At 46.2% G+C, this 15,752-nt stretch overlaps 1 protein-coding gene and 1 long non-coding RNA gene across 10 annotated transcripts in view; one reads left to right on the top strand and one right to left on the bottom strand.

The window, feature by feature from the left end:
• The window catches only part of ASTN1 (astrotactin 1), a 218,813-nt gene that overhangs the window by 58,872 nt on the left and 144,189 nt on the right, over positions 1-15,752 (top strand). The window contains exons 1-2 of one of the 9 annotated variants that reach the window (XM_039484742.1): positions 7,298-7,346; positions 8,668-8,823. The exons of 4 other annotated variants lie outside the window; for them this stretch is intronic. Coding sequence is in view for 1 of the 5 variants with exons in the window: in XM_039484740.1 (XP_039340674.1) it covers positions 7,596-7,767 (172 nt within the window). In the remaining 4 variants the exon portion in view is untranslated. Of the gene's footprint in view, positions 1-7,296; positions 7,347-7,456; positions 7,768-8,118; positions 8,178-8,667; positions 8,824-15,752 lie in introns of those variants that run through there. 4 more of the 9 variants (XM_039484741.1, XM_039484744.1, XM_039484740.1 and 1 more) reach the window with 4 other exon arrangements.
• LOC120370292 lies at positions 1,806-7,206 on the bottom strand. The gene is made up of 2 exons (XR_005583688.1): positions 4,174-7,206; positions 1,806-2,401 (listed from the first exon to the last, which is right to left on the bottom strand). It is a non-coding gene; the product is annotated as an uncharacterized LOC120370292 (long non-coding RNA).

Here is a 15,752-nt window from a genome sequence, read left to right as displayed (position 1 = left end):
TGAAGATGTGCCTTTAATGTCGTGGGTGCTAACTCATGGAAAAAGAGATCCTCTCTCTTGGGATTGTCTGTGTGAGGACAGCATGTGGCTCCATGCCACCAGCTCCTGTCTGCACCTGCTCCTAATGCCATGATTGTGTCCCCAGCCTGTGGAACTTGCTGTCTGATGATACTGTAGAGGCAAACGCCTGAGGCCCTCCTCCAAAGTCTGCTGGTGTCAGTGAGGTGATTCCTGTTGACTTCACTGGGTTCTGGGTCAGACCCAATGTGTATTATTAAAAAAAAAAAAGAAGAAGAAGAAACACACGTGGCTAAGAATCACATCTCTGGGTGCACTAGGCAGGATTGAATTAGATGGACTGTTTATCCACATACTACCTAATGGAACACAACCAGCAACTAGGGGCAGAAGAAATGTGCCCCCTTGGCATAGCATTGCACAAATAGGAGGATTATGCCAAATCATGCCTATATCTGATTCTGCTGACACTGGCTCCTGTTAGAGACAGGATTCTGGACTGGACGACCCATTGCTGTGCTCTGAGAAGAGTTGGGCCATGTCTACACTACAAACATCGGTCAACACAAGTTACATTGGTATAAAGCTGCTGCAGTAACTGTAACTTATGCATGTTCATACTTGGCTTCTTGTCTTGGTGCTGCTTGTACTTACCAGGAGTGCTTGTGTTGATGCACGATGCAGTGTGCAGGAGTGACTGAGTGCAAAGGGTCAACTTCGCAGCACTTCACTGACTTCAGCTTTGACTGGTCAGGGAAGGTGCATGACACTTGCACACTTAAGAGCTAAGACTCTTCAGAAAGCGATGTGCAGTGTTGATGTAGCCATGTCGGTCCTAGGATATTAGAGAGACAAGGTGGGTGAGGTAATATCTTTTATTGGATCAGCTTCTGTTGGTGAGAGATACCAACTTTGCAGCCACACAGAGCTTTTCTTCAGGTCTGGGAAAGGTACTCAGATTAAAATGTAATAAATTAAGTAAATTTATGCTAAACAATCTGTTCCACCTTGCATTTAACGTGTCTCTCTCACCAAGAGAAATTGGTCCAATAAAAGATATTACCTCCCCAACCTTGTATCTTGGAAAGCTACGAGCAGGGACTTCCTGAGTGGTGGATTACCATTGGCAATGTTGAAATGCCAATAGTGATCCTGGGGGATGAACCTACTGCTTGCTTATTAAGCCATATGCTGACCGCCTTGACAGCTATAAGGAAAGATTCAGCTATTGGCTCTGCAGGTGCAGGATGACAGTTGAATGCACTTTTGGTAGATTGAAGGGACACTGATGTTGTTTACTCACAAGATTGGATCCCAGTGGAAAAAAATGCCAAAGGTTACAGCTGCCTGCTGTGTCCTGCATAATATCTGTGAAGCAGAAGGAGGAAAAGTTGCTGGCAGGGTGGGGATGGAGCAGCTGTCTGCTGAGTTTAAACAGCCAGACACAAGGGCTATTAGAAGAATTCAACACGTTGCTATATGGATCAGTGAGGCTTTGAAAGAGGACTTTAATAGTGAGCCACAGTAATGCATTGTGGTGTACTGTGCTCAGCCTGGCCCTACAGTTTTGGGGCCTGTTAGGGATCATGTGGTGCTTGGTATACATCTATCAAGAACAGCACTGTTAGTGCACCTATTAATTTTGTGGTGCTCAAGTACGTTTGTGATGATTACACTGTGTGTGTCACTGAGCCTATGAGGTATGTGTCACTGTACAGTACAATAAGTGGGTGCTTTCAGAACTGCTAGGCACTCTGCAGTATATGTTGTGAACTAATAAATCTGAATTATTTTCCAAATAATATAATTTTATTCAGTAACAAAACCAGTGCAAAAATACATTAAAATGTAATAAATTAATGAAACAGGACTTAACAAGGGGAAAGAACATTCATGTCACTCTTCCTATATATAGAGCAACCATGGCTTTCACAGGTCAGTGTATGTGAAGCTGTGGTTGTCCTTAATGGCATCTGGATTAGAGTGGTAGGGGTGGAGATGTGGCTCCTGATGCCGTGTGGAATGTTGAGGAGGGGGATGTAGGGAGGTGCTGCAATGGATGGCAAAGAGAAGCGAACCTGGGATTGTTGAACCTGTAGGTCAACAAGAATCTGCAGCATCTATGTTTGCTGCCGGAGAATCCCCATTATGTCCTGGTCCATCTCCCTCTCCTTTTTTCTGCTGGGACTCCTGGGCCTTTCTCCTGTCCACCCTCTAGGCTGTCTGCAGTGTTCACCCTCCAGGCCCTGTATTTATGATCTGATGCAGCACTAGCTTACAGGATCTCATTGAACATCCCAAGTCCTCTTCTTTCTCCTCTTCTGGCTCAGGCGTTCTGCTGCGGGTGTGGAAGGAGAGCCCCTCAAGGCTGCTCCGGCAGCAGCTGCGGATAAAATACAGAGGTACCATTGTCAGGATAGTCACACCGGAAAGTGAAACTTAAGATTCAGAACCCCCTTCCGTGGCTCCACTGAAGTTTTAAACAAGACGTGCGTATTGACACTTCTGCTATGGTGCCTCTCACAGCACCAGCCATGGTGAGTACGGCTCATCAGGAGGTGAGGGGAGTGAGTAAGAACATAAGAATGGCCATACCGGGTCAGACCAAAGGTCCATCTAGCCCAGTATCTGTCTACTGACAGTGGCCAATGCCAGGTGCCCCAGAGGGAGTGAACCTAACAGGCAATGATCAAGTGATCTCTCTCTTGCCATCCATCTCCATCCTCTGACGAACAGAGGCTAGGGACACCATTCTTACCCATCCTAGCTAATAGCCATTTATGGACTTAGCCACCATGAATTTATCCAGTCCCCTTTTAAACACTGCCATAGTCCTAGCCTTCACAACCTCCTCAGGTAAGGAGTTCCACAAGTTGACTGTGCGCTGCGTGAAGAAGAACTTCCTTTTATTTGTTTTAAACCTGCTGCCTATTAATGTCATTTGGTGACCCCTAGTTCTTGTATTATGGGAATAAGTAAATAACTTTTCCTTATCCACTTTCTCAACATCACTCATGATTTTATATACCTCTATCATATCCCCCCTTAGTCTCCTCTTTTCCAAGCTGAAGAGTCCTAGCCTCTTTAATCTTTCCTCGTATGGGACCCTCTCTAACCCCCTAATCATTTTAGTTGCCCTTTTCTGAACCTTTTCTAGTGCTAGAATATCTTTTTTGAGGTGAGGAGACCACATCTGTACACAGTATTCGAGATGTGGGCGTACCATGGATTTATATAAGGGCAATAATATATTCTCAGTCTTATTCTCTATCCCCTTTTTAATGATTCCTAACATCCTGTTTGCTTTTTTGGCCGCCTCTGCACACTGCGTGGACATCTTCAGAGAACTATCCACAATGACTCCAAGATCTTTTCCTGACTCGTTGTAGCTAAATTAGCCCCCATCATGTTGTATGTATAGTTGGGGTTATTTTTTCCAATGTGCATTACTTTACATTTATCCACATTAAATTTCATTTGCCATTTTGTTGCCCAATCACTTAGTTTTGTGAGATCTTTTTGAAGTTCTTCACAATCTGCTTTGGTCTTAACTATCTTGAGTAGTTTAGTATCATCTGCAAACTTTGCCACCTCACTGTTTACCCCTTTCTCCAGATCATTTATGAATAAATTGAATAGGATTGGTCCTAAGACTGACCCTTGGGGAACACCACTAGTTACCCCTCTCCATTCTGAAAATTTACCATTAATTCCTACCCTTTGTTCCCTGTCCTTTAACCAGTTCTCAGTCCATGAAAGGACCTTCCCTTTTATCCCATGACAGCTTAATTTATGTAAGAGCCTTTGGTGAGGGACCTTGTCAAAGGCTTTCTGGAAATCTAAGTACACTATGTCTACCGGATCCCCCTTGTCCACATGTTTGTTGACCCCTTCAAAGATCTCTAATAGATTAGTAAGACACGATTTCCCTTTACAGAAACCATGTTGACTATTGCTCAACAGTTTATGTTTTTCTATGTGTCTGACAATTTTATTCTTAACTATTGTTTCGACTAATTTGCCCGGTACCGATGTTAGACTTACTGGCCTGTAATTGCCGGGATCACCCCTAGAGTCCTTTTTAAATATTGGCGTTACATTAGCTAACTTCCAGTCATTGGGTACCGAAGCCGATTTAAAGGACAGGTTACAAACCTTAGTTAATAGTTCCGCAACTTCACATTTGAGTTCTTTCAGAACTCTTGGGTGAATGCCATCTGGTCCCGGTGGGGAATTGCTCAGCTGCATGAAACAATGAGTATAGGGCAGTGACACTGAATGCTGGCACTGTTTTCCACAGGCAGGGCTGATTTTAGCTGGTATCTCGCTCCTGGGGGCACAGAGTGCACAGCTCCTGCTGGCGTCCCGAAGATCCCTGGGTCCGTATGCTTGTAGCCTGTGTCCTGCAATGGTGCCTGTTGAAGTTACTAGGGATTGGTGTGGGAAAGTGTCCTACTGCGAAGGAAGAAATAAGAAAGAAGAAAGAAATCCTCTAGCAATCCCTAGAGACCTTCAGGAGAGGATTGCAGAGGATCTCCATGGAAGTTTCATCAGGGGAAATCCCTGGGTACATAAACAAACTGCTCTTCATGGCCTCCCTGCCTAACTGTACAGGGGGATGAAAAGCATACAACTCTGCCTCTCGTCGTTCTCCTACCTCTTCTAGTATGAGTAAATCAATGACAAGTTGATAGCTGTTTCCTGTTGCGTTGGGGGGGCCATCAGTACATCATTGTAACAGGAAATACTATTACATGCTTACCGAGGTTCCCTCCCCAGCATCAGGCTCACCCATGCTCAACTGATTGAACTGTGGTGGAATCTCAAACAGGTCCTGGCTTGTGGCACAGCTGGACCTCCCCTGGTTGCAAGTCCCCCATCCTCCTCCTTCTCCTCCTCCTCGCTGTGCAAGGCTTTGACACAGGCTCCTCAGAGGTATCCACAGTGGTAATGGAGTCTCCTCCAGGCAGGTCTGCACTGGGCACTGGATTGACTGTTTGTCACATTGGCTTTCTGATATGCCTGATGCAGTTCTTCGCTTTCCTATGGCACTGCTGCTATCGTAGCCCTTCTCCTGCATCCCCCAAGCAATCTGCTCATGGACGTCCCCCAAACGTTTTTATGGCTGGTCCATAGCAGTGTTCGCACAGACTCTTCTCATCACAGGCCCAGGATATCCAATATCCGATATCCAATATCTCCTCTCTACTCCAAGCCGGCGTGTGGATGGAGCGTGTCACCGGCACGGTCAGCTGGGCAGTTGCACACAACAGTGGAGAACTGCCAGGTGTGCTCGCGCAGCTGGATAATCAGGAAAAGGCATTTCAAAAATTCGTAGGGCTTTAAAGAGGTGGGGGTGGGCTTCCAGTTTCCGTGATCCCGGGAAGTGGCGTTCACAATTGTGAATGGAGCAGTCAGTGTTTCCATTGTGAGGACAGCTGCCGAAGGACTGTTAGAGTAAACATGAGTAACTCTGCGTCTATACTCGTGCTGTGTCGAGCTCAGTATGTCGACCAGGGATCAGCACTGCTCAGGGAAGTGGTGTTACTGTGTCACTGTAACAGGGTGCTTGCATGGGTGGGAGACAGATTTAACTGTAGATGCATGCACGCACCACTAGGTCAACACAAGGCAGTTTACGTTGACCTAACTTTATAGTGTAGTCCAGGCCTCAGAGTGGGAAAGAAGGCCATACAATCACCATGTGTAGATGAGATCAGATGTTGGCAGGAGTTTGCATTTGAATACAAGTTTATAAAGCCCTTTGAGATCCTTCTGGCTGAGAAGCACTATATAAATATAAGACATTATTACTGTTGGTCGTTGTTTCTGGTTTTAGCTTAAGCTGCCTACAAACAAACCATGAAAACAATGTCCTCCCATTTGGACGACTTGGGACATAATGAGAAATTGCGGAGAATTCATCAGACACCAGCTGTGAACCTCTGCTTTGTTTTTCTTTAAATCTCTGTGCTCTACTTTCGGTCCTTCTTACAAACGGATCAAGCTCAGTGGAGTTTGGGCTTCAAAAGCCTGTTTCCAAAAATAAAAAAGGTTAAAATAAAATTTAAAAAAATTTCAGCAGAGAATCAAGTCAAATAAAGAACTCTCTGAAAAGTCTGTCTGCGCCTGTGTTTGGCACTTCAGAAGTGTGCTACTAGAAGCCACCTGCAGAGTTTGCCTGTGGAAATTTCAGAGGCTAGCTTTCTCAGAGGGCAATCTGGGGCCCAATCCTGATCCTGCTGAAGTCACCGGAGTTTTGTGGGAGAGGACTGGGCCATGGGTATTTATTCCCATTGAAGTAAGGCATCATTAGGCATTGGAACAGTCCCTAGAAGAAGCTTTGTCTCTCTCTACACACAGGCCAAAAATGTAAAAGGAATGTTAGCAGGTTAAATTTAGCCAAAATGTTGGTCTGCTAAAACAGATTTTAGAAAACTTAAGACCGCCGGAAATGTTTCCATGATTTATTGCAAAGAAAAAAATCTTCCAGTGGGAACAGTTTAGATAGATAATGAGATCCCCCTGCAGTTTGCAAACACTTCAATACTGTAGCTGGAAAGTTTCATTATTCTCTTTTACTCCATGCATATCCCTCCTGTAGCATTACCCCCAGACCCACCTACTTCTTCACCCTATAATGGTTCCTCCTTCAGGTGCTGGGATTCCTGTTCCTCTAGGTGTCTTCTGGCCTGGGGTGCCTGGTGGCCTACTGCCCTCCCCTTCTTCTCCTGGAATCTTTGTGAGGTGGTCAGCTTGTCTGCTACCAGATCCTGGGACCTTCTGTTGACCAGCTGCCCCAATAGCTGTGTTTGGGGGTCTTGCAAGTGCAGTTAGCCTGTGGTTTGCAGTTCAGTGGAGCGGCCTTCTGGGGCAGGGATAGTTTGCCCACCACATCCACTCTGCCAAAGTGTTTGGGCTTAAGATGGCCCAAACTCAGCTTATGTCAAGATAGGAGTCTCTGTGATGTTCCTGGATCAGACCCTCTAGTTTGCTGGGCTGATGTAAAGGCACAGGCGTCTGTGGTATCTCTGCAACAGCAGCTGCAGATAGCTTGTGTGATGTCAAGGCAGATGCATCTGTGAGGTCACTAGCTTAGCAACTTTATCATGCTGGGCTGATGTTAAGACTTAGGGCTAGTCTACACTTACTTGCCGGGTCGACGCGGTGAGTTCGACTTCTCGGAGTTCGAACTATCGCGTCTAATCTGGACGCTATAGTTCGAACTCCGGAAGCTCCGCGGTCGACTCCGGTACTCCACCACTGCAAACGGCGGTGGCAGAGTCGACCTTGGAGCCGCGGACTTCGATTCCGCGGCATCTGGACGGGTGAGTAGTTCGAACTAGGGTACTTCGAATTCAGCTACGCTATTCACGTAGCTGAACTTGCGTACCCTAGTTCGACCCCGCTTCTTAGTGTGGACCTGCCCTTACAAAGGGTTAGAGGCTCAGGATGTGAAGAGAGAGGTCTGAGGCTACAAACTCAACACTTGCGGTTTGCTGGTCTGATGTCCAGTCACAGGCCAATGAAGGAACAAGTGACTCAGCATGTGTGGCTTGGTGGACTGATTTCAAGGCATGGATCATTCTGAGGTCCCTGATTTTGCTCTCCAGTTTGCTAGTGTGACATGGAGCTGTGTGACATCAGTGGCTCAATTTCTTTTCTTAAGGCAGAGGCCTTTGTGTAGGGGAATGATCTTCGTGCTCCACCCACCCCCTACACGAAGGAAAGCCAGGAGGGGAGAAGGAGGTGACAGTACCATTCTGTTGTTCCCTGGATTCTCGCTAAGGGAAGAGGCAGGGTTTGCCTTTCTCCCTGGAGTATGTTGCCCTCATATTCCATTACTTTAGCCCTGGGTTGTAAGCACCTTAGAGCTGCCCCCACTCCCCTCCAACAGACCACCTGAGGGGAGTTGTCAGGGAGCCAAGGCCTGCTAGGATTAGGAGCTAAGTGAGGGGCTCCGGGGTCTGTTGAACATGATTAAACTTGCAATCTCCATGGGGGAGAAGGGACTCGGTGCCCGGGTCTTGGAACCAGGCCATAACCATGTGAGCACACGTCAGCCACCTCCTTCTGCAAACTTCTTGAAGTTTGCAGTGTCCTCCTTCGCTGCTGTGATCAGGACTGTGAGGAGCAAAACGGCGGGCCGATTCTTGAAGGTGAAATGGATTTCTCCCAATGTGATGCTTTCCACATGCTAGCAGCCTCCTCCCATCGCTGATTGTGGGCAGGAGATACTTCTCCAAGGGAGCTTCCTCCATCTGCAGTGAACTTGGTGCCTCCGGTGACTCTGCTGATTTATATAGATCATCAATTTGACAATTCTATTCACCTGCAGATTTAATTACCTCGATTTTCGTGAGGCAATGACAGATTTATGTCTTTATTCAATTCCTGTAAATCTGAAACAAGCCTGATTAGACCTAAAAGTCCTTTACACTGATCAATCTTTGAACACTGCTGGTCTCTGCCCTTTTGATAAGTTCTTCCTTCAAGAGAGATAAATGATAAAGGCACACAGTCAACTCTTTTCTCCCCCCCTCCACCTCTTTTCTCCCCCCTCCACCTCTTTCTTTTTCACTCTCCATTATCTTTAATACGCTCCTACCAACTTCAGAATGAAACCAATTTGGAACTCCATTTTCATAGGGACATAGGAGTTGCCAGTCTGGATCAGAGCATGGGTCCATCTAGGCCCGTAGCCCATCTCTGGCAGTTGCCAGCACTAGCTATCTTAGAGGAAGGTGCAAGAAACCCTGTAGCAAGCAGTTATGGGATAATCTGCCGTGACACAGACATGCCCAGGTAGGTATATTCTACCTGTGTTTGGCCAGCTTCTCTATAGTTCCCTGAAGGGGCTCATGTGCCAACATTGCAGGATGTTTGTATGGGGAACATTCTTCGAGTTATGTAACATGGAGAATTTTGTGTTCCAAAACTCCTGGAAGTGAAAGGTGTCACCTGAGGTGGAGCGAATCTCAGCACTGGCTTGATCAACATTTGGGAATGATTGACATGATTGACATCTGTCATCCCAGCCCTGTTGTTCACAGTCTGAGGAAGATACAGATTTGATTTGACAAAAATGAAGATGTGAGACTGCATCAGGGAAGGAAAGAGGGCACAAAGGTTATCTGTTATGGAGGCAACGTTCTGCCAATGGGAGTGTCTCATGAGCCCTGCAAGGGCTGACTGTTGGGTGAGAAATACCTCATTAGTTAGGAAAGTAGCTTGTTTATAAGTATAGGCAATGGATTGTTTTTTTGTTTTTCTTTTACCTGTAACTGTATGTTTCCAAGTCCTTTTTATTTGCCTTTATTTTGAATCTTTATATCAAGCTCTGTTAAATAAACAGTTTGATTTTACTGTAGACATATCTAAGTGCCTGTGCTAAAGAGAGCATTGAATGGAGGTAAACACGGGTTGCACTGCTTCCCTGGAGGCAGCGGATCGGTGTACATTTGCAGGTGTCCAGAAGACAAGGGACAGGGCACTTGAGTGGGATGTGTGAATTGCTAGCCTGCAGGGGAAGAGAATGGGGCCTGGGGAGTCCAGAGCAGAGCGCTTGTGCTGCCAGTGGCTGGCTGAGTTGGGAGGACTCTCCCCGGGGAGCATGGACAAAGCTGTTTCATGCTGTAAGTAGGTGGTAGTGATTCACCCTGGACGCCTTGCGTAACCCTGAAAAGTGTCACACCTGCCCTTAGGCAAAGATTCCTCCTGACTCCTAATATTTAGGAGCCAGCTGTTGTGCTAAAGCAGGAGGATTTATATCTCTTCCCAAACTCTTTGGTTATTTTTAAATAATTTACTATGAAAACTCTGGATATTTTAATTTTCCATATAAAAGTCTAATCCCTATTTGATTTCTGCTAAGTTCTTGGCCTCACTGGTATCCTGTGGCAATGAGTTCCACAAGCTAATTGTGTGGGTGGCCAGGGAAAGTATTTCCTTTTTATCAGTTTTGAATTTTACACCTTTGTATTTGGAACTTTTCCGTTCTGTTGAACTTCCCCTTCTTGTACTATAAGACAGGAGAATAGAAGATCCTGACCCACTGTTCACACGCCCTGCTTCTCCTCCCCAACTCTGCCACTGATTTGCTGTATAACCTTGGGGAAGGTCACTTCACTTCACCTCTCTTTGCTTCAGTTTCCTCACCCACCCTGTCTCTTCTATTTAGATTGCAAGTTTGTTAGGGCAGGGACTGATTTTTACCCTGTGTTTGTGCAGTACCTGGCACAATGAGGTCCCAATCTTAATTGGGGTTTCTACAGGGTGGATTTGATGTAAATCAAATTGATTTAAATCACTAGTCAGGAAAATTCGATTTAATCTTGGTTTTCTACATAAAAGTGCTTTCTTGTTGGTTGTTATAACCTTAATAATATTCTTCACAACTCAGAGATAGATGTGGGTTTCATTTTTAGAAGGTACACACTATACATTTTTAAACAGTGATTTATTTTGAAAACTTTTCAGATTAGTTTTACAGCTATATCAGAAAATGAATGATTGTTTGGTTATTTCATTTACCAAAGGTAATTGAAGCAGATATTTATGAAGTCACTGGGAGGTGAACAATCTCCAGTTCAGCAGGTTAATCGTTAATATTTGGAGGATTTTCTTGCCATGCTGTATTAGGAGGAGAACATCACCAGACAGACATTTAAATTGTTTTATTTCACTAAAACAACAATGTTATGTATTCTGGATTTTTTTCTTCAACAGCAAACATATAATATTTTAACAAAACAAGCGTATGTCCCTCGCTTCTCACGTTTATCTCCAGACTTCTTCTCCTTGTCCAGATCTGTTCCGCCCCCAACAATCTTATATTCATTGAACTTTTTGAAACTTTGCACTTTTAGAGAGAGGTAAGGGATTGAGTTTGTGTACACAAATTTGCAGAGGGACAGTAGAGTGAGGTCTGTTATTTCTCACCTTTATATATTATTTATTTATTTTAAAACATTTTTTGCTGTTAACAAGCATGTTACCTCTGGAGACACAAATCTACAGTTTGAGAACTGCAAAACTAAACATCTCTGATGGTATCTTCTAGACTGAGCACTGAGTCCCATTGGGTAGATAGAAAGATTAACCTAAATAATCATACAGAAGCCTGTGGAACCCCATCAGATTGGGTCCATGAACGATTGGAATTCATTTACAAAATTTTTCTTAAATATTACATGAATATATTGTCTCATACTATAGAATTAGAATTTATAATCCCTATTCCATGGTGAGATATCTTTGAGCTATAATGTATCTTAATTAAAACTATCTTTAGATAGGATTTTTTCCTCAAGCATTTTATCAAAAAAATCCGATTTAAATAGAAAAAAATCAGATTTTTTTTATTTTTAATTTTTTTAAAAACATTGATTTTTATCCACCTTGGGTTTCTACCATAAGATCAATCATAATAAAATATATCCCAGTGTCCCAAGCTACCGTATCTTCCTGGCTTTGTCACAGCATGGCCAGTGAACGTCTCCTCGACTGTCCGTTCTGCTTCTCTTCTCAATAGAGAAGTGACACTAGCTGAAAATGAGGAGTGTGTGTTGAAGGTGGATGGTGATGATAAATCCCTGGCTTTTGCTGGAAACACCTGAGTGCTAAACTTTCAGCTTAATTTTCATCTGCCTCTTACTGTCAAATACTGGTACAGTACCTAAAATGCACATCTGGATCCTCGTTATTTCACAGAACATATGCTCCCCGTGCTGTTTAGTTATTTCTGTGTGGAGCAGAAGATATCAGCATCATATTTACTTTCTAATCTAGGGTTTTTTTTCCAACACATGGGCAAATGATAAGCCCAAGGTGAACTTCTAGCGCAGAGAGCATTCTTGCCTGTGGGTAGACGAACAATCAACCATCCTCATTGCATGCAGTAAGGATGCGAATGCTAAAATAATCTCTCATTCTCTTGCCCTCTTGGCCCCCATCATAATGAGCACTTAAACAAATTAGTCTGCAGGAATGGGCTGAAGTTTACCCTTGAAGTGTAGTCCATCTCATCGCTATAATGCATTTTCCCTCCTCCTTCCTATCCCACCACCATCCCTGACTGACTTAGCCTTTGCGATCTGCTCGGATGTCTTGCTAAGTGCCTGGCAGATGGTTTAGATAGCTGGCCGTTACCTTGACTGTCAGCCTTTAGCGGTTATAAATAGCCATTTGCCTCACTGTGAAAATCTCTGGCTGATGTGTAAAAGGAAGCCAGGGGTGGCCACTGTGTTCCCACCCCTTTCAGATGATTTGAGGGTGGAAGAGGGACAGGTAGCATGGGGTGGAAGGCAAAATACTGTCTTAAAGGCAAAAGAGAGGCGCCATTTTTCATTTCCTTGGCTGACAGTGTCTGGGGTAATGCAGAGGCAGCATACTCTATCCTAGTGACGGGGAGAGCGGGAGCCCATGGCATCATCCTGCAGTAGCCCAAGTGGGCAGTCTGAGTTGTTGAGCTCCGGTGGTGGTTCCAGCCATCCCTCCTTGGCTAAAGAATCTTGCTGTGTGGTGGGGTCTTGCAGCAACGTGGAGATTGGGGGAAGTCCTCCCGAGGTCTGAAAATAGGGAAGAAAAATGTAGAGGGCAAGGAGAGGTTAGGAACGAGAGGGGTGAAATACCCTTGCAACGGTTTGCAGTGTAAAGCACGGTGGGTCATTGGTGAGGAGAAAGGTCCATTTCATAGTTCCGTCTCTCACTATTCTGTTGGTCTTTTTCTTTTAAATTAGCGAAGCGCCTGAGCCAACAAGTTCTGATCCAGCTCAGAACTTCCCTCAAATTTGGAAGTGTTTGGATCCAGCTTGGGGTGGGGTGGGGGTGGGATTTTAGGGCAGGTCCATTTTTAGTTTAAAAATTTGCCAAAACATTTCCTGCTGTGATCTGTGAAACATAGTCGGAAAAGGAGAGAACTCTCCATGGCTAAGATCTCCTTTGGATAACGAAAGACAGAGTTGAGGGACTTCTCAGAGCATAATTGGGTTGAGAAAAGTTGGATTCTCATCAGAATGCTCTGTATCAGGACACTGACATTACTGTGATGCATGTGTGTTTGGGGCTGGGGAACCTGCAGTAAGCATAGGTATGTTACTAGCATGGGAGGCCAAGATTTTTTAAAAGTGATTTTTTGGGGTATCCACTTTGAGACCTTGAAAATCCACCTGATTTTTGGAGGGTGGGTGTAACAAGGTGACTTGCCCTTGGGTGACGGAGCCTGGGGTTAAGCCAGTCCTGATTACAAAAGTTTTACAAAAGATTACAAAAGTCTTGCTTCTCTAACCAAGATTTTCAAAAATGCCTAGTGATTTGGGGTGACCAGTTCAAGATACCTTAAAGAGGTCTGATTTCAAAGGACAAGAGTTTGGCACTTTTGCCCTTGTATGTTGTTTGAAGTTGGTCAACCAAAAAATGAGGCACTCAAAATCACTGGGCCCTTCTGAAAATCTTGACCAGGATGTCTGGATGGAGAACATCACAATCAACAGCTTCATTGACCCCTTCAACAACTCAACAACTTGCAACTTCAATAATCCATTAAGAAAGATTCCATTTTCACCAAAAGATAAAGAAACCATTGAACATAATATGGAAAAGCTGGATGTTTTGAAAAAGCCTTACACTTTACAGACTGGGTTAATTTTCTGCTTGTCATAGAAAGAAAAAAAACAAATAAAGCATGAATATGCACTGACACATGATATAAACAGAGGCATGCTGCATAAAACATTAATATTATCCAGTGACAGATATGTGGCAGGTAGAATCTCAGAAGCAAAAAATATTTTGGTATCAGGTCCAGGACATGCAGTTTGACAAGTAAATTTAACTGAGTCAGGTTTTAAGTTGGTGATGCCTCATGCACCATTTAGAAGTTAATGCATTTTGGTATTCTGCTCATATGGTATTTCAAAGATTAATTATACAGAGTTTTGAAGGATTACAATGCACTGAAGTTATAATGAATGATATCTTGGTCTGGGATGGGACCCCTAAAGGGACATAAAAGATTTAGGCACAGAGCAAGAGAGGGACACTGAACATTCCTCAAGGAACAAGTCGCAGAGATTGGAAGCATGGGAAGGCTTGCAGCAGTGCTAGTGGAAACATTACAGTCATATTAACTATACCTAGACCATCCCTGATGGATGTGTCTCACCTCCTCTTAAAAACCTCCAATGGTGGGGATTCCACAACCTCCCTAGGTAATCTGTTCCAGTGCTTAACTATCCTTAGAGTTAGAAAGTTTTTCCTAATGTCCCATAGTAGGGCAGGTCCTTGAAGGTACGTGCTTTATCTAGGGTGACCAGATGTCCCGATTTTATCAGGACTGTCCCGATATTTGCTTGTTTGTCCCGCGTCCCGACCAATGTTAGGTCGGGACACTGGACAAACAAGGAAAGGCTCCCCCGCCCCAACTCCGCCCCCTTCTTCCCCCATTGGATTCCTCCCCAAATCCCCGCCTCTTGCCAAGCATGCCATGCCCAGGAGACTCAGGGGAGTGCGGGGCCAGGGTGAGTGTGAGTCTGGCCTGGCCCCGAGCAGGCAGGACTCGGGCGCGGTACCTGGAGGGAGAGTAGGGGGGCGGCCCGTGGGGCTAGGTGGCGGCTGTTCTCCCCACCTGGGCAGGGGACTCGGAGCAGCCGCTGCTGCAGTTCCCACTGCTGCGGGGGGAGGAAGTGGCCAATCACGTGGCGCTCGGCAGTTGCGGCTTTGGTGCCCGGGCCCGAACTCCCCGAGCCCGGGCCTGCTGCGGGGCAGCGCGCACACTGCGCTCAGCCCCTGGCCAGTCGCGTCTGGGCTGGCTGCCCAGCTGGTGCAATCCCGTGGCGGAGGCATCGGCAGCCCAGTCCCGTTCGTTCCCCTGCAGGACCCGAGCGGGATGCGGGGGGCTGGGGCCTGCTGCCCCCACTCCGAGGCCGCCCGCAGGATTGCACCAGCTGGGCAGCCAGCCCAGACGCGAGTGGCCAGGGGCTGGGTATGCGCAGCGTGCGCGCTGGGTCCCCGCAGCAGGCCCGGGCTCGGGGGGCTCGTGGGCGCCAGAGCCGCAGCTGCTGAGCTTGGCCAGCGGCCGCTTCCTCCCCCCGCGGCAGTGGGAGCTGCAGCAGCGGCTGCTCCCGAGTCCTGCTGCCCAGGTGGGGAGAACAGCCGCTGCCTGGCCCCGCAGGCCACCCCGTACTCTCCCTCCAGATACCGCGCCTGAGTCCTGCCTGCTCGGGGCCAGGCTGGACTCACACTCACCCCGGCCCCGTGCTCCCCTGAGTCTCCCGGGCCTCCCTCCAGCGCTTGCGGAGGGAGGAGGAATCGGGGGTGGGGGATTTTTTTTTTTTGCTCTGCCCCCGCCCCGCCCCCCCGTGTCCCGATATTTGACCTGGGTGATCTGGTCACCCTAGCTTTATCTGACATGGCACAATGGCACAGTCCTTGCTCCTAATCTCCTCACAGCCATTATGTGCTGCAGGCTTAGCTTTGTGGAATCCTGTTCATCTCCTAGGGAGGCTCAAATAGGGAAGGAAGAGAACACTGTTCAGAAAAACTTCTCTGCGTGCTTCCCTGCAGATTCACCATCTCTCCGAGGCTGCTGTTACATGCGCACAGAAAACTCCCTACCTTGGTTAGGGCCAAATTCTGCTGTCACAGTGGTCAATGTTTGAATTCCCTTTGACTTCAGTAGGACCAGGAGTGTGCCAGTGCAACAGAAAAATATCTTCTCAGTGCTGGGTGCGTTA

This window comes from Mauremys reevesii, linkage group 8, assembly GCF_016161935.1.
Source record: "Mauremys reevesii isolate NIE-2019 linkage group 8, ASM1616193v1, whole genome shotgun sequence".
NCBI lineage: Eukaryota > Metazoa > Chordata > Testudines > Geoemydidae > Mauremys > Mauremys reevesii.
The sequence above is the reverse complement of the archived record's forward strand: the minus strand, read 5'-3'. Positions and strand labels throughout refer to the sequence as shown.